The sequence below is a fragment of the Pelophylax lessonae genome (genome assembly GCF_965119305.1).
Source record: "Pelophylax lessonae genome assembly, chromosome: 10".
Lineage (NCBI taxonomy): Eukaryota > Metazoa > Chordata > Amphibia > Anura > Ranidae > Pelophylax > Pelophylax lessonae.
Window position 1 is genome coordinate 232,137,905 of NC_138777.1, and position 23,684 is coordinate 232,161,588.

The 23,684-nt window shown below is 46.4% G+C and overlaps 1 protein-coding gene across 1 annotated transcript in view; it reads right to left on the reverse strand.

Moving 5' to 3' along the window:
* Positions 1-23,684, reverse strand: part of WWP2 (WW domain containing E3 ubiquitin protein ligase 2) — a 141,886-nt gene that overhangs the window by 93,453 nt on the left and 24,749 nt on the right. The window contains exons 3-5 of the mRNA XM_082269685.1: positions 13,778-13,900; positions 10,834-10,891; positions 1,064-1,149 (exon numbers count right to left, since the gene is read on the reverse strand). Of these exons, the coding sequence (XP_082125811.1) occupies positions 1,064-1,149; positions 10,834-10,891; positions 13,778-13,900 (267 nt within the window). The remainder of the gene's footprint in view (positions 1-1,063; positions 1,150-10,833; positions 10,892-13,777; positions 13,901-23,684) is intronic.

Here is a 23,684-nt window from a genome sequence, read left to right on the forward strand (position 1 = left end):
GTCGTCCTCTCTGCTGCCGACTGCTGAGACAAGGTAGGGACAGAGATGAGGGGGTAGCTGCAGGAGAGGTGCGAGGGCCACATGAAATGGTCTGGAGGGCCACATTCGGCCCGCGGGCCTTGTGTTTGACACCCGTACCTTAAAGGAAAAGTTCACCTTCGGTAACGTGTTACATGTTACACCCATATCCACTTGCCTACTAATCATGTACCTGTAACGTCAGTGGACTTCAAGTAGTTATACCAGGATGACTCCGGTACCTTTAATTTTTCAGAGCGGACAATCGTGTCTCTTGTAAAAGCAATCAGAGCGGCTAACTAGCCGCTGGATTGCTCTTACAAGCAGCAGGAGGTGACATCCCCCCCTCCTCTTCCAGGATCTCCCATCCCACCGGGAGTCCGGAATAACCAGCTGGCTGATCACAGAGCCAAACAAAGACTGGATCGTTCGGCTCTATGATACAGTAACCCAAAAGCAATGACCTTACTTCGCTTCCAGTTTCCCTGGATGTAAATGACACCATTTTTAAAAATCAAAAAATGGCTTTTAGGGGCAGAGGAGGGATCTGGGGTCTTATAGATGCCAGATCCCTCCATAAAGGGTACCCGTCACATGCCTATTGCTGTCACAAAAGGAAGAAAAAGTGATAAAAACAAAAAAAAGTGTAAAGCAAAATCTGTGAACGAATGCACTACAACTACTGTCTGTCACGGCAGCAGACTGCTTGTAGTTCTCAATGAACTGCGAGGGCGCTGGTGAGGACTCTCGTAGTTCATTGATCTTTCTGCTCTCAAGTAGCTGCCTGCCTGTACAGGAGATAAGGGGCAGACAGCTATACTGAGACTCTACAGGAGCCTGACATTGCACCCGCAATCTGCTGATCACGGGACCAAAGCTCTGCAAGCTCCAGAAGAAAAAAAATAATAATAATAAATGCACATTTTTCACCTTCAAAAATATGTGTACGGTATATATTATACCTCAGCTTTGTGGTCTGTACAGTTGCGTTGCATTGCAGAGTGTATGGCCCGCACTAGTTTGCATTTTTACCCCCCTCACTTACCCATCACAGTGATATCGCTGGCCCCATTCTGGCCTTTGACTGACGAAGAGTTGTTTTCTGCATTTTGAGGATGAGAGTTGCAATCCCTGTGCAGATAAATGTGCAATAAAATATGAATATTAAAAAGGAAGGACTACATTCGGCATTGCTAAAACTTTACACAACGAATACACAGGGCTTTTTTTCAACAAGAACGCGGGGAAACGCATTTCCGGCACCTCCAGCACTGAATGTATGTAAAATAGAAAGGGGTGTGGGGTGTGCTAGAGGGTCTATTGATGACGCTGGCTGCTGGGGGGTTTATTGTCACTGGTGAGGATCTGTTTTTGTGTGAGGGTCTATTGATGCTTGTAGGGGTCTTATGTTGCTGGCAGGTCTATTGCTGCTGGAGAGTCTATTGAGGCTGGCTGCTGGGTGATCTGTTATTGATGCTGGGGGGGGGGTCTAATGTCGCTGGGGTGGATCTTTTGTTGCTGGGTGTGGTGTTTTGTTGTGGGTGGTCCATTGTTGCTGCGTGGGGGGTCTATTGTTGTGTGGGGGATCTATTATTGCTGGGGTGGGGTCTTTTGTAGTGGGGTGGATCTATTAATGCTAGGGGGTCTGTTGTTGCTGGGGGGGGTCTAATGTTGCTGGCTGCAGAGGATCTATGTTACTGCTTTTCTTGCTATTATTACCAAACGCCATGCAAATTATTTAGCATCACAAGATGATACTTGGTTCTGTATTCCCTAAAAGGGGCGGTACTGGGAGGCGGGTAGGGGGGGAGTGAAATTAAGGGACAGCGCTTAGAGGTGGGTAGGGTGGCGGAGACAAGGGAAGGGGTGACTCAAAAGGGGGGAGTTCCTGCACCAATTCTCTGAGAAAAAAGCCTGCTTATATATATATTTTCTTGAAATATTCAGGGAACACACTGGGGCTCATTTACTAAAGGCAAATAGACTGTGCACTCTGCAAGTACAGCGGCTCCAGAGCTTAGTGCAGGATGGAAGCTTCACCTCATTTACTAAACTCTGGAGCAACTGCACATGCAGAGTGCACAGTCTATTTGCCTTTAGTAAATCAACCCTGATATCGCGCATAGTACTTGGCAATGAGGTTTTCCATATATACGGTTTATCTTTTTTGCCTGAATGCATTAAACTGATTGTAAAGGTAAAATTACAAAAAACAAAAAAAAATAAATAAATCTCTATACTTACCTGCTCTGTGCAAAGGAATTGCATAGGGCAGCCGCAAACCTCCTCCTCTTGAGTCCTCCACCAGCGCTCCTGGCCCCTCCTCCCTGTCCAGTGCCCTCATGGGAAGCATCAGTGATGCCTGTCAGTGCCCATCAGTGCCACCTATCAGTGCTCATCAGTGTCACCTATCAGAGCCTATCATTGCCGCCTATCAGTGCCGCATGTTAGTTCCTCCTCATCATTTATTTTCAAAAATGTTGGTCTATTTTCATTAGTTTAGCAAGAAATAAAAACCCCAGTGGTGATTAACCGCTTGCCGACCGCCGCAAGTAGATTTACTGCGGCGGTCAGCCCCTGCCAGGCAGAGTGACGTTAATTAACGTCACTAGCCTGGGAGGGTCTGGGGAGCGAGCGCGCGCCCGCTCCCGCGCGGTCACAGACCCCCCCGCGCGTGTGACCAGCGGACCCGATGTCCGCCGGTCACTCGGCGATCGTCGAGGGAGAGGGAGAATGTCAGGCAGCTTGTGTAAACAAGCCACCTGTCATTCTCCTCGGTGTAAAAACACTGATCACACAGATCTACTATGTAGATCCGTTGATCAGTGTCCTTACAGCTGAAGCCACAGCCAATCACAGTAGAAAGCACGCCCCTAGGGATACACACAGCCCCTCCCTCCCAAATAAAGTTAACCCCTTCACTACCAGTGTATTTTTACAGTAACAGTGCATATGTATAGCACTGATTACTGTAGAAATGTCACTGGTAACCCCAAAAGTGTCAAAAATGTCAGTCAAGGGTCCGATCTGTCCGCCGCAATGTCGCAGTACCGCAAAAAAAATTGCAGATCGCCGCCATTACGCGTTAAAAAAAAAACAACAAAAATGACAAAAATCTTTCCCTTTGTTAGTAAACGCGATAACTTTTGCGCAAACCAATAAAAATACGCTTTTTGCGATTTTTTTTACCAAACATAGGTAGGATAAAACAAATTGGCCGAAAATGTTAAAAAATTTTGATTTTTACATTTTTTTGGGGGGATTTCATATAAAAAAAAATTGAAAAATATTGTTATTCTTGCAAAATTGTCGCTCTTTTTTTGTTTATAGCGCGTATGCATATATCCCGCCTTGGCTCGTTCACGGACACCTCCGTGTGTGTGACCGGCGGACCCGATGTCCTGCTATGTAGGACCGTTGATCTGTGTTGTTACACACACAGCCACATCCCTGCACAGTTAAAATCACGCCCCTAGGGACACACTTAGCCCCTCCCTCTCCAATAAAGTTAACCCCTTCCCGGCCAGTGTCATTTTTACAGTAACAGTGCATATGTATAGCACTGATTACTGTAGTAATGTCACTGGTACCCCCAAAAGTGTCAAAAATGTCAGTCAAGGGTCCGATCTGTCCGCCGAAATGTCGCAGTCCCGCAAAAAAAAAAAAAATTGCAGATCGCCGCCATTACTCGTTAAAAAAAAAACAAAAATGACAAAAATCTTTCCCTTAGTTCGTAAAGGCAATAACTTTTGCGGAAACCAATCAAAATACGCTTATTGTGATTTTTTTTACCAAACATATGTAACAGAAAACAAATTGGCAAAAAATTTTAAAAAATTTTGATTTTTACATTTTTTTTCGGGGAATTTCATATAAAAAAATTTGAAAAATATTGTTATTTTTGCAAAATTGTCGCTCTTTTTTTGATTGTAGCGCATGATCTAAAAATCGCACAGGTGATCAAATACCACCAAAAGAAAGCTCTGTTTGTGGGAAAAAATGGACGTCAAATTCGTTTAGGTATAGCATCGCACGACCGCAGCAATTGTCCGTTAAAGTCACACAGTGCCGAATCACAAAATAACCCCTGGTCAGGAAGGGGGTAAAATCTTCCGGGGCTTAAGTGGTTAAACCAAGTAAAAAGAAAAAAAAATTTAGACCTAATTTTGGATACTATTTTTGGAGAGGAAAACAACAGTAACACTGAGTAAGCGGAGGCTCGAGCTGTCAAGGAAATGACTCACAAGCCACCATGCTCTCCTATAGGAGACATTTTCTGTGCATATAAAGTCAGATCTCTTTTTTTACATATATCCAGAAAAACGCGTTTCAAAAAAGTTATAAATTGATTTGCATTTTAATGAGAAAAAAAAAAGTATTTGACCCCTTCGCAAAACATGACTTAGTACTTGGTGGGGAAACCCTTGTTGGCAATCACAGAGGTCAGACGTTCCTTGTAGTCGGCCACCAGGTTTGCAAACATCTCAGGAGGTATTTTGTCCCACTCCTCTTTGCAGATCCTCTCCAAGTCATTAAGATTTCGAGGCTGACATTTGGTAACTCGAACCTTCAGCTCCCTCCACATATCTTCTATAGGATTAAGGTCTGGAGACTGGTTAGGCCACTCCAGGACCTTAATGTGCTTCTTCTTGAGCCACTCCTTTGTTGCTCTGGCCGTGTGTTTGGGTCATTGTCATTCTGGAACATCAATCCACGACCCATTTTCAATGCCCTGGTTGAGGGAAGGAGGTTCTCACCCAAGATTTGACGGTACATGGCCCCGTCCATCGTCACTTTGATGCCGTAAAGTTGTCCTGTCCCCTTAGCAGAAAAACACCCCCAAAGCATAATGTTTCCACCTCCATGTGTGACAGTGGAGATGGTGTTCTTGGGGTCATAAGTAGCATTCCTCCTCCTCCAAACACGGTGAGTTGAGTTGAGGCCAAAGAGCTAAATTTTAGCCTCATCTGACCACAGCACTTTCACTCAGTTCTCCTCTGAATCATTCTGATGTTCATTAGAAAACTTCAGACAGGCTGTACGTGTGCTCTTTCTTAAGCAGGGGGTTCTTGTGGGCGCTGCAGGATTTCAATCCTTCACGGCGTAGTGTGTTACCAATTGTTTTCTTGGTGACTATGGTCCCAGCTGCCTTGAGATCATTGACAAGATTTTCCCGTGTAGTTCTGGGCTGATTCCTCACCGTTCTCATGATCATTGAAACTCCACGAGGTGAGATCTTCCATGGAGCCCCAGACCGAGGGAGACTGACAGTTATTTTGTGTTTCTTCCATTTGTGAATAATTGCACCAACTGTTGTCACCTCTCACCAAGCTGCTTGGCGATGGTCTTGTAGCCCATTCCAGCCTTGCGTAGGTCTACAATCTTCTCCCTGACATCCTTGGACAGCTCTTTGGTCTTGGCCATGGTGCAGAGTTTGGAATCTGATTGATTGATTGCTTCTGTGGAGAGGTGTCTTTTATACAGGTAACAAGCTGTACAGGTAACAAGCTGAGATTAGAAGCACTCCTTTTTAGAGAGTGCTCCTAATTTTAGCTTGTTACCTGTATAGAAGACACCTGGGAGCCAGAAATCTTGCTGATTGATAGGGGATCAAATACTTATTTCACTCATTAAGTTGCAAATCAATTTATAAAACTTTTTTGGAATGCATTTTTCTGGATATTTTTGTTGTTATTCTGTCTCTCACTGGTAAAATAAACCTACCATGAAAATTATGGACTGATCATTTCTTTGTCAGTGGGCAAACATACAAAATCAGCAGGGGGGCAAATACTTTTTCCACCTTACTGTATATATATATATATATATATATATATATATATATATAAATATATATATATATATGTAAATATATATATATATATATATATATAAATATATATAAATATATATATATATAAGAGAGAGAGAGTAGGGAATACCGTTAAGGCCCCATCATTTTTTTTTCTTATTTTTGTTTTTTATTACTTTGTTAATTTTTTTTGTTGCCGTTTTATTTCCTGTCCGAAAGACATGACAGTGAGCGGAAATCTTCTAAAGGTGAAAGAAAATCCTTTTTAGACTGGTGCTACTCGGACAGTTGTCTTTATTGGGATTTTTCAACTTCACCCCTTTACCCGGCAGCAGCAACTCTAGACTACAAGGCTGCATGCTGATGTAGCCCCTTTCCTACACATAGCAGAGTTCTTCCCAAAAAGGAAGAGGTTGGCTGCTCCTCCATAGACACATCACGTCTAGTATCCCCCTTCCACCTGGGTGACTGTAAGCATCTGCCCCTTGCGACTGCAGGAAAGTAGTAAGAAATTACAGGACTTGCCCCTCTGACTACACCAGAAGCATTAGGACGTTATGCAAGGGCTGCTGGGGGTTGAAGTCTAGTGGCCCATTGTTACATGGAGGTGGAAGAAAACAGCGCCGCTGATACTCTACGTCTGCATACAGAATTGAGAAAGATGGCGGCCACATGGCTGCAGCTAGAACAGGGATCATCATACTATGGCCCTCCAGCTGTTGCAGAACTACACATCCCATCAGTGCTGTATTTTGGCCTAGGCCGACAAGGCCCAGGCCTAGGATGGCACGTTGCAGGGGGCCAGCAAAAAAGCCTCCCTCCCCTCCATCTGAGACTCTATTGGCCACTGGTTGCTAGAGCCGCCTCTCTCACTACCCTCTCTCACTCTCATCCCCCCTCTCTCTCTCACTCACCCCCCCCTCTCTCCTTCACCAACCCCCTCTCTCTCTCCCACCCCCTCTCACCCCCCCCCTCTGGTGAGATCTCAGGGGTTTATGCTGGGACTTGTAGTCCTTCAATTTCAGAGGGAGTCACATCTGTTAAAAATGAAGGAGTGGGGCAAATATACTTAGGAGGGGGGGGGGCCCAATTTTAGTCTTGCCTAGGACAGCACAAAACCAAAATACACCACTGATCCCATAAGGCATTGTAATACTCTGATGGGAATTATAGTTCCTGAACAACTGGAGGGCCATAGATTAAAAAAACCTGAGCTAGAAATACAAAATTGAAAATATTTAGATCATTTTTTAAAGGTTGGTTTGAGTGATGGAAAGTTTTTTAGGCTCGGTTCACACTGGGGCAGCTTCAAAGGCGCCAGACTCTAAAGTCGACTCTAAAATCGCTCAATTTATTCTCCCTGGAGAAGAGACGTCTGAGGGGGGACATGATAGCAATTTATAAATATCTTAATGGGGATCTCAGCTTAGAAAAAAAGCTGTTCATTCGAAGGGATTGCATGAGGACTCGAGGGCATACAATGCGATTAGAGGAGAAGCGTTTTAACCTCAGGCAACGTGGGGGGTTCTTTACTGTTAGGGCTACAAGATTGTGGAATTCTTACTCTTAGACGTACATCTCCAGGATCAGAACATTCAGGGGTATGCAAGATGATTAGGGTCACACACACCTACACAGGTTGAACTGGATGGACTATTGTCTTTATTCAACCTCACCTACTATGTAACTATGTAAAGTCGCCCCCTACAGCGCGACTTCAGTGAGGAAAGCAAATTACTTCTTTATTGAAGTCAATGCAAGCTGCTCCGAAGTCGCCCCCAAGTAGTGCAAGAAACGTTTTCTAAGTCGGAGCGTCTTGAGTCGCTCTGATTAGAACGGTTCCATTGCACTGAATGGAGCGCAACTTGTCAGGCGACCAAGTCGCCCCAGTGTGAACCGAGCCTTACAGATTTTAGTTTTTTGGCACCACGTCTGCTTTAAAGCGGAGTTCCAGCCTAACCGCACACTCACCTGTCCCACAGTCCAGCGATGCGCCGTCTTCTCCCTCTCTGCGGCGCCGGCATCACTGATGTGGGCACCCGACTGTGACAGTTTGCGGCTTTGCAGCCGGGTACGCACTGCGCATGCGCGAGTTGCGCTATGCGTCGTGATTGGCCGGCAATCTTCTGGGACCTCTGACATGTCCCAGAAGATTGCAGGGAGGGAGGGGGAAAGGAGAACTTCCGCTCGAGCCGCCTAGGCGGCCTGAGCGGAAGTGGGGAAGTGGGGAAGAGGGAGAGAGGAGAACTTCCGCTCAGGGCGCCGCGGCACTCCGAGCGGAAGTGGGAGCGGGTACCTGTCAAAACTAGGTACCCGCTCCCCCCCCCAAAAAAATTACATGCCAAATGTGGCATGTCAGGGGGTTAGGACTATTTAAAGCGGAAGTTCCACTTTTGGGTGGAACTCCGCTTTAACTGGACACTAAATGTTTTGAGCTGATTTACACTCACTGTAGCTCCCCACCATATTTGAATGCAGCTTCCAAGATTTTAACGTTTTGGACCCTCTACCCCCCCCCCCCCCACGATGTTCATTAAAAATCAGAGAAGCCCCCATACACAAAGGCCAGTGTATCTTCTTCCTGAGAATGGAGGTGTGGCTCTTTGTGTGTGCTCAGCATGTGTCCCGGGAGAATTCTGGAAGCGGGGTGAAAGGAACAATGACCCGAGGCACTAGCACCTCAGAGACAGAATTCACCAAGACATTCTACAGAGCAGTGTGAAATAAGAGAAGACAACGTGTGAGCTGAGAAAGAGGGGCGGGGCGTACAGAAAAAAAAGAAGACAAATAAGAGAGAGAAAGATCTCTCATATTTAAAGCCTAAATCCACCTTTAATGTCCCTTTAAATAGTGCGTTCGGACCAAGCTGGCCCAAACAAACTATTTACTACACTAACAGATGAGCTTGCTGGGAGCGCTGTATTGGGTTCTGTGCACATATAGTGGGAACGAGCGTTAGAAAACAGAGGTAAACATTATATAAATGCCTCTTTTTTTCTAGAGCATAGGTCCCCTTCATCAACTTCAGCTCCGGAAGGTTTTATCCCCCTTCCTGACCAGGCCATTTTTTGCAATACAGCACTGCGTTAAACGGACAATTGCGCAGTCATGCAACGCTGTACCCAAATGCAATTTATGTCCTTTTTTTTTTACCACAAACAGAGCTTTCTTTTGGTGGCATTTGATCACCTGTGCGATTTTTCATTTTTGCATTATAAACAAAAAAAAAAAAAAAGACTATAAAAACAATATTTAGGGGAAAGATTTATGTCATTTTTATTGTTTTTTTTTTTTACTTTTACTAGTAATGGCGACGATCTGCGATTTTTTACGGGACTGCGACATTGCGGCGGACAGATCGGACCCCTAACTGACATTTTTGACACTTTTGGGGGGACCAGTGACATTACTACAGTAATCAGTGCTATACATATGCACTGTCACTGTAATAATGACACTGGCAGGGAAGGGGTTAACACCAGGGGCGATCAAAGGGTTAAATGTGTCCCTAGGGGGTGCTTTCTAACTGTGGGGGGATTGGGCTTGCTGCATGAACACAGAGACCTAAATAGGAGGAACACAGGATCCTTGTGTTCATTACTGACAGAACAGCGGTCTGCCGTGTTAACAACGGCAGACCGCCGTTCTGTCTCTACGGGGAGCGATCCCTGGTTTGGGGGGGACCAATGACATTACTACAGTAATCAGAGCTAAAAATATGCATCATTACTGTAATAATGACACTGGCAGGGAAGGGGTTAACATTGTGGGTGATCAAGGGGTTGAATGGGAACCTAGGGGAGTGATTTTAACTGTGGGGGGTGTGGCTTCTGAAATGATCATATAGACATGTGATCCTATATAGAAGGATCACAGGCGCTCTGTGATCATTCCAAGGAGAAGAACGGTCAGCTGTGTTTACAACAGCTGGCCATCCTTCTCTCTCAGGGGGGAGCGATCGCGGGTGTCAGACGGCAATCGGCAATGGGGGGGGTGGGGGGGGGCGTGGCTTCTGAAATGATCATAGAGAAATGTGATCCTATATAGAAGGATCACAGGCACTCTGTGATCATTCCAGAGAGAAGAACGGTCGGATGTGTTTACAACAGCTGACCGTTCTCTCTCAGGGGGGGAGCAATCGCGGGTGTCAGACTGCAATCGGCAACGTGGGGGGGGCGTGGCTTCTGAAATGATCATAGAGACATGTGATCCTATATAGAAGGATCACAGGCGCTCTGTGATCATTCCAGAGAGAAGAACGGTCAGATGTGTTTACAACAGCTGACCGTTCTCTCTCAGGGGGGGAGCAATCGCGGGTGTCAGACTGCAATCGGCAACGTGGGGGGGCGTGGCTTCTGAAATGATCATAGAGACATGTGATCCTATATAGAAGGATCACAGGAGCTCTTTAATTATTCCAGGGAGAAGAACGGTCAGATGTGTTTACAACAGCTGGCTGTCCTTCTTTCTCAGGGGGGAGCGATCGCGGGTGTCAGGCGGCAATCGGAGCCGCCTGCCCTGTGCATCGGCTTCCCCCGCTGACGAGCGGGGGCAGGAGTGCACCCCCTAGCCTCCTGAGAGCGAGCGCCGTACATGTACGGCCATTCGCCTGGGAGCGGCTGCCTCCTGCGCGGTTGTAAAGAGGTTAAAATAGACTTACTGACCAGATCACCAGGTGAAAATAAAAGAAAGAAAGCCTAAAAAACAAAAACGAATGCAGCCTTCACATCTAAGAATCGGAAAGCTGCAATATAATAAATATTTGCTTTTGGGTTTAATACTGCTTTGAGTTAGGGGGGGGATGAATTATCCACGGATTCTTGCACTTTTCTTATATACATGTGTATGTATGAATGCACAGATCTTTAAGTGATGCACACACACCTTATATACAGCTATACATAAAGCCTGTACCTATAATGAAAGCCGCCTTTATGATGCAGAAGGCGAACACAACTCCATTGAATGTATACAATGAATTACATGGAACTGAGAATACAAACCTGACTTTGTCTAGAGCGAAGTGACCATTCTCGAATATCATCTCACCGTCCAACGTTTCTGTATGGAAAGAGCAGACACAGTCAGAGGGGTGTGGACACCGGCACAAGCTCTTGTTCAGACACACTGGGGTTGATTTACTAAAAGCAGATAGACTGTGCACTTTGCAGGTGCAGTTGCTCCAGAGCTTAGTAAATGAAGGGAAGCTTCGCTGACTTCCATCATCCAATCGTGTGTAAGCAAAAATGGGATCTTTGACTTACCGTAAAATCCTTTTCTCTGATGTTCCTTGACAGACACAGCTCCTGATCTTCTTAACCATTGGGTTATACTTCCCCCTACAGGAGTAGGACACTAGGCAGAAAAAAAAGTTTGGCTATGCCTATGGGCAGTCCCAGGGGGTATACTCCCTCTCTCTGCTATAGGTACTCCGTTTTGTAACATGCAGTGTCGGAAGAATTACAACTCCACAGAGGGGTGGGTGCTGTGTCCATCAATGAACATCAGAGAAATGGATCCTACGGTAAGTCGAAAATCCCATTTTCTCTTTCGTTCATTGACAGACACAGCTCCTGATCTTCTTAACCATTGGATTATACTGCCCCCTACAGGAGTAGGACACAAGGCAGAAAAAAAGTCTGGCTATGCCTATGGGCAGGAGTGGCTCAAGAAGCAGAACATTAACCACTTGCTGACTGCCGCACGACTATATACGGCGGCAGTAAGCCCCTCCTGGGCAAAGCAACGTGCCGGTACGTCGATCGCCCACGAGCGTCTAGGGGGCGAGCGCGCGCCGCCGGAGGCGCGCTCCCGCCCCCGCTCGTTCCCTGACATTCCAGCGCAAGTGACCGGTGGCTCCGATGTCCGCCGATCATTCGCGATCTCCCGCTGGAGAGGGTGAAAGGCAGACGGCTGATGTAAACAAAGCCGCTTGTCATTCTCCCTGGTGTAACAGCAGAGATCATACGATCCTGCTATGAAGGATCGTATGTCTCTGTGGTTACATCAAAAGCCACACCCCTTTAGTTAGAAGCACCCCCTAGGGACACACTTAACCCCTTCATCACAAAGTTAACCCCTTTCCCTGCCAGTGTAATTTTACAGTAACAGTGCATATGTATAGCACTGATTACTGTAGTAATGTCACTGGTAACCCCAAAAGTGTCAAAAATGTCAGTCAAGGGTCCGATCTGTCCGCCGCAATGTCACAGTCCCGCAAAAAAAAAAAAATTGCAGATCGCCGCCATTACTAGTTAAAAAAAAAAACAATAAAAATGACAAAAATCTTTCCCGTAGTTAGTAAACGCAATAACTTTTGCGCAAACCAATCAAAATACGCTTATTGCAATTTTTTTTTTTTTTACCAAAAATATTTAGCAGAAAACAAATTGTTAAAAATTTAGATTTTTACATTTTTTGGGGGGGAATTTCATATAAAAAAAATGTGAAAAATGTTGTTTTTTTCAAAATTGTCGCTCTTTTTTTGTTTATAGCACAAAAAATAAAAAAATCGCACAGGTGATCAAATACCACCAAAATAAAGCTCTGTTTGTGGGAGAAAAAGGACGTCAATTTCATTTGGGTACAGCGTCACACGACCAAGCAATTGTCCGTTAAAGTCACGCAGTGCCGAATCGCAAAATAGGCCCTGGTCTTTGAGCAGGAAAATCCTCCGGGGCTTAACCACTTGCCGACCGCCGCACGACTATCTACGGCGGCGGTCAGCCCCTCACAGGCAAAGTGACTTAGGGCTACGTCACTAGCTTGTGAGGGTCTAGGGAGGCGCTGCCGGAGGCTCGCTCCTGCTCCCGCGTGGTCACGGCAGCCCCCCCGCGCGTGTGACCGGCGGACCCGATGTCCGCCGGCCACTCTGCGATCGGCGGGGGAGAGGGAGAAAGTCAGGCAGCTTGTGTAAACAAGCTGCCTGTCATTCTCCCCTCTGTATGAGAGATGATCATATGGATCTACTATGTAGATCCGTTGATCACTCTGCATACAGCTGAAGCCACAGCCAATCACAGTTAGAATCACGCCCCTAGGGACACACACAGCCCCTCCCTCTCAAATAAAGTTAACCCCTTCACTACCAGTGTATTTTTACAGTAACAGTGCATATGTATAGCACTGATTACTGTAGAAATGTCACTGGTAACCCCAAAAGTGTCAAAAATGTCAGTCAAGGGTCCGATCTGTCCGCCGCAATGTCGCAGTACCGCAAAAAAAATCGCAGACCGCCGCCATTACGCGTTAAAAAAAAAAACAACAAAAATGACAAAAATCTTTCCCTTAGTTAGTAAACGCAATAACTTTTGCGCAAACCAATCAAAATACGCTTTTTGTGATTTTTTTTACCAAACATATGTAGCATAAAACAAATTGGCCGAAAATGTTAAAAAATTTTGATTTTTACATTTTTTTTGGGGGGGAATTTCATATAAAAAAAAAGGGAAAAATATTGCTATTTTTGCAACATTTACGCTCTTTTTTGTTTATAGCGCGTGATCAAAAAATCGCACAGGTGATCAAATACCGCCAAAAGAAAGCTCTGTTTGTGGGAAAAAAAGGACGCCAAATTCGTTTAGGTACAGCGTCCCAGGACCGCGCAATTGTCCGTTAAAGTCACGCAGTGCCGAATCGCAAAATACCCCCTGGTCGTTTAGCAGCCAAATCCTCCGGGGCTTAAGTGGTTAAGTGGTTAAAAAAAATGTCCATTTCAGTTTTCAGCATGTGCATCCTGAATTTTTTGCTCGGTCCAGAATTTTAATTTCGGTGCACCCCTATTTTTTTTTTTTTTCCTTGAATGTGATTGGGTAATCTTTGTAAAGTGAAGCTTCACCTCATTTACTAAGCTCTGGAGAAGCTGCACTTGCTAAGTGCCCAGTCTATTTGCCTTTAGTAAATCAACCTCACGGTAACATAGAGGAGCCGCACGTGTTGTGAACTCACCTTCCTCAGGCGCTGATCCCGGGTCTGCACAGGCCTGGTCCCGCTCTATGCTCTGCTTTACTCTGGACTCTGTGCCGCCTCTGTGCTCTGCCTGAATGCTCAGCAGCATTGGGGTGTTCTTCACTGCAAAACAAAGAGAGCAGCAATGTTCACACAGAAATGTAGAACCATCTAGCAAATACAATACTGCCATTCTAACGGGTTCATTTACTAAAGGCAAATAGACTGTGCACTCTGCAAGGGCATTTGCTCCAGAGCTTCGTAAATGAAGGAAAGCTCCACTGACTTCCATCATCCAATCAAAAATGCTGTTTTGTTTTTTTCCTTGCATGTAATTGGGTATTCTCTGCAAAGTGAAGCTTCCCAGTTCTGCAGAGTGGACAGTCTATTTACCTTTAGTAAATCCACCCCAATGACTCAGTGAAGCGTCTATGTATCCTGAAGGTGAACGGTGTTCAGTTTATCCTAAAGCAGCAACACTCCAACACTGGCACTGGGCGCACTCAGTCCTGCACAGTTGTACAGTAAGGTGACCAGATTTTTAAAATAAAATCCGGGGGCATTTTTTTTCATTGGCAAATGGCACAGGACTGCTTGATACACTGAGTACCGGGCACAGGACTACATAATACACAGAGCGCTGGGCACAGGACTGCACAATACACAGAGCGCTGGGTATAGGACTGCATAATACACAGAGCGCTGGGCACAGGACTGCATAATACACAGAGCACCGGGCACAGGACTACATAATACACAGAGTGCTGGGCACAGGACTGCACAATACACAGAGCGCTGGGTACAGGACTGCATAATACACAGGGCGCTGGGCATAGGACTGCATAACACACAGGGCGCTGGGCATAGGACTGCATAATGCACAGAGCGCTGGGTACAGGACTGCATAATACACAGGGCGCTGGGCACAGGACTGCATAATACAAAGGGCGCTGGGCATAGGACTGCATAATACACAGGGCGCTGGGCACAGGACTGCATAATACACAGGGCGCTGGGCACAGGACTGCATAATACACAGGGCGCTGGGCACAGGACTGCATAATACACAGGGCGCTGGGCACAGCACTGCATAATACACAGAGCGATGGGCACAGGACTGCATAATACACAGAGCGCTGGGCACAGGACTGCATAACACACAGAGAGCTGGGCACAGGACTGCATAATACACAGGGCGCTGGGCATAGGACTACATAATACACAGGGCGCTGGGCACAGGACTGCATAATACACAGGGCGCTGGGCACAGCACTGCATAATACACAGAGCGCTGGGCACAGGACTGCATAACACACAGAGAGCTGGGCACAGGACTGCATTATACACAGAGAGCTGGGTACAGGACTGCATAATATACAGAGCGCTGGGCACAGGACTGCATAACACACAGAGCGCTGGGCACAGGACTGCATAATACACAGAGCACTGGTTACAGGACTGCATAATACACAGGGCGCTGGGCAAAGGACTGCATAACAAACAAGAGAGCTGGGCACAGGACTGCATAATACACAGAGCACTGGGCACAAAACTGCATAACACAGAGTGCTGGGTACAGGACTGCATAATACACAGGGCGGTGAGTACAGGACTACATAATACACAGAGCACTGGGCACAGGACTACATAATACACAGAGCGCTGGGCACAGGACTGCATAATACACAGAGCGCTGGGCATAGGACTGCATAATACACAGAGCGCTGAGCATAGGACTGCATAATACAAAGAGTAATGGGTACAGGACTGCATAATACACAGAGCGCTGGGCACAGGATTGCAAAATGCACAGAGCGCTGGGTACAGGACTGCATAATACACAGGGTGGTGGGTACAGGACTGCATAATACACAGAGTGCTGGGCACAGGACTGTATAACACACAGGGCAATGGGCACAGGACTGCATAATACACAGAGTGCAGGGTACAGGACTGCATAATACACAGAGCGCTGGGCACAGGACTACATAACACATAGAGCGCTGGGCACAGGACTACATAACACATAGAGCACTGGGCACAGGGCTACATAATATATAGAAACATCAGCATTCGAGCCACCAGACTGTTCCTGCCCTGTCTATGGTATTCTGGCCCTGAATCCGGGGACAAAACCGGGGACAGGCTTGGTCTTGGGACAGTGTCCTCTGTCCAGGGACTGTCCCCGGAATCCAGGGACATCTGGTCAACCTATTGTACAGGCACCCCTGCTGTACTCTCATTTCACTGCAGACTGTGAGCTTTCCATTAGAAGCTGCTACAAGTCAGATAGATGGGATTATAACAAGCCATGATCCACTTTTAACTAGTGAGTGCATCTTTATTGTCTTTTATTCTTTTTAATAAGTTGCTACACCTAGATGGAGGCCCCCTCTTGTGTTTTATATATGCATGGAACACCGGTGCATCCCGATGCAGGAAAACATGGCCCTCGCACGTGTGTAGTATGCCCCGTGTGAATAAGGCCTAGGAGCCCAACTACTCTGCCAGTTTCAAGAGGCACTATATTATTTTCCAGTTCTAGCAGCCTACATGTGACAACCATGCCCCTCTGAAAAGCTGCAGAATGAAGTTGCAATCATTTTATTGAACATTCTCATTTTTTGTAATAAACACAACTGGTAGGATGCACGAGGGTCTGGGAGTATACCGGTTTGCTCCCATGTAGACTCCTCTGTTTTGGGATAATGGTATAGGTGCATAGTGTGCGGATTGAGAGTTTTGATGAGGTGTGTCGTGTTGCTCTGAATGGTTCTTTCTGCACCCGCCATGCAGACACAGAGCTCATTGTGCATGCGGCTCCCCTCTTGTAATGACACTAATGACTTGGAGGAAGTCAGGCTGCCCAGAGCAGACTCCGCTGCATTTACAAGGTGTATCAAATTGGGGGAATTAGCCCCCACCTCCTCCTCGCTCGCCTTACACACACCTCTCTGTTCCTGAAGTTAAATAAACACAGCCTGGAGAGAAGAAGAAGACGGGGAGGGGGGGGGGGGGTCCCAAGACACAGAGGGGCATTCTATACCCCCCTCAGCAGCGTACAGCAATGCTCTGTATCCACTATATGGCTGCTGTTTGTGGAGCCTTTGCTGCGCGGAGAACGAAAGCCAATTATACTTTTTATTTGGGAGGGGCCGTCCAGGCCAATTGGGGGGGGGGGAACAAAGCTTCCCTTCACTTAGCCCAGTTTAACCTCTCGGGTCTCCGAAAAACAGGGGGGGGGGACGTCAGCCTTGGCATGAAACCAGAGCGGGGCGGCGAGGCGTGCCAATCACCCCATGCACGTGAGCTACTGGCAAGGCTGGTGAAAGTTGAACTGACCTCCGACAGGAAAATACGTCTCAAGGTACCCATAGGTGTTCTGGCCTTTAAAAAAGGCCAAAATCTGACACCCTCCCTGCCCCCTCGGTACACCGGGGAAGCTCATAAACTACTTTATATCCTACAGGATTATGTACACCACCCAAAACTGCAGATGGCAGAACGAAAAAGGCGCTCTGCAATCTAATTCTCCATTCTAGGGAGCCCCGAGTAACTGAAAATAAAGCACGCAGACATGCAATACTTTCCGGTTTCCATAAAGGAAGAGCGTGGAGAGCATTAATTTCAATATCCTTGCAAACATTTTCTTCGACTGCAGAAATTCAGTTAAAAATAAAAAAAACATTTATTCATTTAAAAAAATACAGCCCTCAAAATTTCCACTCGCCTGCTTGCATTTGGCAAGTGGAAATTAGTTGAGGGCGAGTGTGGAGCAAGTGCTGACTGGGCCAGCAGTTTTACGGCTGATCTCTTCTGGCGGACTTTTTTACAGGGCATCTGCTCTGTAAAAAAGGCTGCACCGTTTCTGCCAGAAGTGATCAGCCAGGGCTGTGACACAGCTTGTATATGAAACGCAGGCCGCTGTCAAACAAAGTCCCGCCTCCTGGACCGGCTCCTATGATAGACAGCACACTGGTTCAATACTGGTCCAGGAGGCGAGACTTTGGTTGACAGCAGCCGGCATTTCCTATACAATCCTCCTGTGAGTCCTGCTGCACTTATGGGCACTGATGAGGCTGCACTGATGGGCACTGATGAGGCTGCACTGTTGGGCGCTGATGAGGCTGCACTGTTGGGCACTGATGAGGCTACACTGATGGGCACTGACGAGGCTGCTCTGATGGGCATTTATGAGGCTGCAGTTATGGGCACTGATGAGGCTGCAGTTATGGGCACTGATGAGGCTGCAGTTTTGAGCACTGATGAGGCTGCAGTTATGAGCACTGATGAGGCTGCAGTTATGGGCACTGTTGAGGCTCCAGTTATGGGCACTGATGAGGCTGCAGTTATGGGCACTGATGAGGCTGCAGTTATGGGCACTGATGAGGCTGCAGTTATGGGCACTGATGGGCACTGATGAGGCAGCACTGATGGCCACTGATGAGGCGGCATTGATAAGCTGCACTGTTCAACACTAATGAGGCAGCAATGATGGGCACCGATAAGCTGCACTGATGGCCACTTATGAGGCGGACAGATATAGCAGCACTCATGGCCACTGATGGGCCTGCACCGATAAGGCAGCACTAATATGCTGCACTGATGGCCACTGATGACGCAGCAATGATAAGCTGCACTGATGGCCACTGATGAGGCTGCACTGATAAGGCAGCACTGATGGGCACTGATATGCTTTATTTATGTTAATATTAGATTGTAAGCTCTAACGTGCATGATTCCTCCTGTATTAAAGTGTATTGTATTTGTACTGTCTACCATAAAGTTGTAAAGCGCTGCGTAAACTGTCGGCGCTATATACAGTATCTCACAAAAGTGAGTACACCCCTCACATTTTTCTAAATATTTTATTATATCTTTTCATGTGACAACACTGAAGAAATGACACTTTGCTACAATGTAAAGTAGTGAGTGTACAGCTTGTATAACAGTGTAAATTTGCTGTCCCCTCAAAGTAACTCAACACACAGCCATTATTGTCTAAACCGCTGGCAACAAAAGTGAGTACAAATTGGGCCCAATTAGCCATTTCCCTCCCCGGTGTCATGTGACTCGTTAGTGTTACAAGGTCTCAGGTGTGAATGGGGAGCAGGTGTGTTAAATTTGGTGTTATCGCTCTCACTCTCTCATACTGGTCACTGGAAGTTCAACATGGCAGCTCATGGCAAAGAACTCTCTGAGGATCTAAAAAAAGAATTGCTGCTTTACATAAAGATGGCCTAGGCTATAAGAAGATTGCCAAGACCCTGAAACTGAGCTGCAGCACGGTGGCCAAAACCATACAGCGGTTTACCAGGACAGGTTCCACTCAGAACGGGCCTCGCCATGGTCCACCAAAGAAGTTGAGTGCACGTGCTCAGCGTCATATCCAGAGGTTGTCTTTGGGAAATAGACATATGAGTGCTACCAGCATTGCTGCAGAGGTTGAAGGGGTGGGGGGGGTCAGCCTGTCAGTGCTCAGACCATACGCCGCACACTGCATCAAATTGGTCTGCATGGATGTCGTCCCAGAAGGAAGCCTCCTCTAATGATGCAAAAGAAAGCCCACAAACAGTTTATTGAAGACAAGCAGACTAAGAACATGGATTACTGGAACCATCTCCTGTGGTCTGATGAGACCAAGATAAACTTATTTGGTTCAGATGGTGTCAGGCGTGTGCGGCGGCAACCAGGTGAGGAGTACAAAGACAAGTGTGTCTTGCCTACAGTCAAGCATGGTGGTGGGAATGTCATTGTCTGGGGCTGCATGAGTGCTGCCGGCACTGGGGAGCTACAGTTCATTGAGGGAACCATGAATGCCAACATGTACTGTGACATACTGAAGCAGAGCATGATCCCCTCCCTTCAGAGACTGGGCCGCAGGGCAGTATTCCAACATGATAATGACCCCAAACACACCTCCAAGATAAGCACTGCCTTGCTAAAGAAGCTGAGGGTAAAGGTGATGGACTGGCCAAGCATGTCTCCAGACCTAAACCCTATTGAGTATCTGTGGGGCATCCTCAAATGGAAGGTGGAGGAGCGCAAGGTCTCTAACATCCGCCAGGAGTGGAAGAGGACTCCAGTGACCACCTGTGAAGCTCTGGTGAACTCCATGTCCAAGAGGGTTAAGGCAGTGCTGGAAAATAATGGTGGCCATCCATACAAAATATTGATACTTTTGGTCCAATTTGGACATTTTCACTTAGGGGTGTACTCACTTTTGTTGCCAGCGGTTTAGACATTAATGGCTGTGTGTTGAGTTATTTTGAGGGGACAGCAAATTTACACTGTTATACAAGCTGTACACTCACTACTTTACATTGTAGCAAAGTGTCATTTCTTCAGTGTTGTCACATGAAAAGATAGAATAAAATATTTACAAAAATGTGAGGGGTGTACTCACTTTTGTGAGGTACTGTATGTACAGCATTGCAAGTGAGATAGGGACCTTAGACTGTAAGATCCTTGGGGGCACGGACTGAAAGTTTCACTAAACCCACATGATAGAAAACAATCAATAAATGGTGCATTCCATGCTGTTCATACTCAGTCACTATGAGATTTGTTTTCTGGTTGATCCTGCTGCTCTCTATCTCCCCCTTCTGTCCATGTCCCCAATTCAGTTAGGGATTGTGCAGAGCAGTGTTGGCAGCTCTGCACATGCTCAGTTTTCAGTGAGTTTCTATGCTGACAATTTCCTCCCTATCACATCTGAGCAGCCCATGTGACTATAGAGTCACACATGTGGACGTATACACAGTGCTAAATGACAGCCCACTCCCTCCCTTCTCCTCTATATCCACTAACCAACTAAACACATTGGGGGCGGGATATTACATGTAGATTGATGGAGGCTTCACCTCCTTCTTATTCCAAGACAAAGGCTGGAGGGAAGCGACAACGCCTTTGACTGGCAGAAATTCGCCCACACAATGCTATTACAAAAAAATAGTAACAATTTTTGTTCAAATTATATTTATATGACAATTTAAAATCGTTTATTGATATTATTTAATTTTATTCTGTATTCCAAAGACTGTTTTTTTTTATTTTGAACATGCGACCAGCAGCAGAGGACTAGAAGCTCCTCCTGCTTATGTTTCCCTGCAGACAGGCTGGGACAGAGCTGGGTCATGTGACAGCTGGATATCCACTAAAAAAAAAAAAAGAAAAAAAAGGTACTATTCTCTATTTTTTTTTTTTTAAGGTCCACCGTGTAGCAGTTTTACAGCTACAGGGAGCCAGATTATGTGGAAATCCTTCCACTTTATAAAACTCTGGTCCGACCACATCTGGAGTATTCTGTCCAGTTCTGGTCGCCAGTCCTCAGGAGGGATGTGTTGGAGCTGGAGAGAGTCCAGAGAAGGGAAACTAAACTGATTAGGGGGTTGGAGGACCTTAATTATGAAGAGCGTCTGCAATCGCTCAATTTATTCTCCCTGGAGAAGAGACGCCTGAGGGGGGACATGATAGCAATTTATAAATACCTCAACGGTGATCTCAGCATAGAAAAAAAGCTGTTCAGTCGAAGGGATTGCATGAGGACTCGAGGGCATACAATGCGATTAGAGGAGAAGCGTTTTAACCTCAGGCAAAGTGGGGGGTTCTTTACTGTTAGGGCTACAAGATTGTGGAATCGTCTACCACAAGAGGTGGTTTCTGCGGGAAGTATGGTGGCTTTCAAAAGACTATTAGACGTACATCTCAAGGTTCAGAACATTCAGGGGTATGAGAGATGATTACGGCCACACACACCTACACAGGTTGAACTGGATGGACTATTGTCTTTATTCAACCTCACCTATGTAACTATGTATATATACGCATACCTCCCAACTTTTTGAGATGGGAATGAGGGACACCTATTAGCAAAAGAAGGCATAGGGCATGCTCCCAGCCACACCCCCTTATAGGACACCCCCCCTCATAGGACACACACCCCTCATAGGACACACACCCCTCATAGGACACACACCCCTCATAGGACGCACCCCCCTCATAGGACGCACCCCCCTCATAGGACGCACCCCCTTCATAGGACGCACCCCCTTCATAGGACACACCCCCTTCATAGGACACACACCCCTCATAGGACACACACCCCTCATAGGACACACCCCCTTCATAGGACACACACCCCTCATAGGACACACACCCCTCATAGGACACACACCCCTCATAGGACACACCCCCTTCATAGGACACACACCCCTCATAGGACACACACCCCTCATAGGACACACACCCCTCATAGGACACACACCCCTCATAGGACACACACCCCTCATAGGACACACACCCCTCATAGGACACACCCCCTTCATAGGACACACACCCCTCATAGGACACACACCCCTCATAGGACGCACCCCCCTCATAGGACACACACCCCTCATAGGACACACACCCCTCATAGGACACACACCCCTCATAGGACGCACCCCCCTCATAGGACACACACCCCTCATAGGACACACACCCCTCATAGGACGCACCCCCCTCATAGGACACACACCCCTCATAGGACACACACCCCTCATAGGACACACCCCCTTCATAGGACACACACCCCTCATAGGACACACACCCCTCATAGGACACACACCCCTCATAGGACACACACCCCTCATAGGACACACACCCCTCATAGGACACACCCCCACACACCCCCTGTGCCACTCCTCCCTAAAGGAGAATTAAACAAAAAAAAAATGATTAGGTAAACCCACCAGTGCTTTTTTTTTACCACTACTATTCCTTTATATTGGCTTTTGAAATTTAGAAATTGGATGAAAGGTTTAGCACTGGGAAACACTTTTTGAAATGTAAAAAGTGCATTTTATACACAACTATATAGAACAGACCAAAATGAGGGACAAATGAGGAGGAATGAGGGACATTGTTCCAAATCAAGGACAGTCCCTTCAAATCAGGGACAGTTGGGAGCTATGTATACGTAATCTGACTTTTCCGGGTAGGGGGCGCACATTGCCTCCAGTGGCTCGCTTCAGCTGTGTCTACAAGATGTCCACCAGCACCCGCCAATCATCAGGCAGAGAGACGATGGTTCAAATAATTACACTGGCATCATCCACATACAGAAATAGAAGGGACAATGTAAATTAACCACTTCTGGACCGGAAGTGTTTGCCCCCTTAATGACCAGGCCAATTTTTGCGATTCGGCACTGCGTTACTTTAACAGACGATTGCGCGGTCATGCGACGCTGTACCCAAATAAAATTGATGTCCTTTTTTCCCCACAAACAGAGCTTTCTTTTGGTGGTATTTGATCACCTCTGTGATTTTTTGTTTTTTTGCGCTATAAACAAAAAAAGAGCGACAATTCTGGAAGAAAAGCAATATTTTTCACTTTATATAACGTTCCCCAAAAAAAATTTAAGGCCAATTTGTATTCTGCTAGATAACATATTTTTGTTAAAAGAAAAAAAAAAAAAATCGCAATAAGTATATTTTGATTGGTTTGCGCAAAAGTTATCACGTCTACAACCTAAGGAAAAGATTTATGTCATTTTTATTTATTCTTTTTTTTTTAGTAGTAATAGCGGCAATCTGCGATTTTTAGCGGGACTGCGACATTGTGGCGGAAAGAACGGACACCTAACTGACCTTTTTGACACTTTTGGGGGGTCCAGTGACATTACTACAGTAATCAGTACTAAAAATATGCACTGTTACTGTAATAATGACACTGGCAGGGAAGGGGTTAACACCAGGGGCGATCAAAGGGTTAAATGTGTCCCTAGGGGGTGCTTTCTAACTGTGGGGGGGGATTGGGCTTGCTGCATGGACACAGAGACCTAAATAGGAGGAACACAGGATCCTTGTGTTCATCACTGACAGAACAGCGGTCTGCCGCGTTTACAACAGCAGACCGCCGTTCT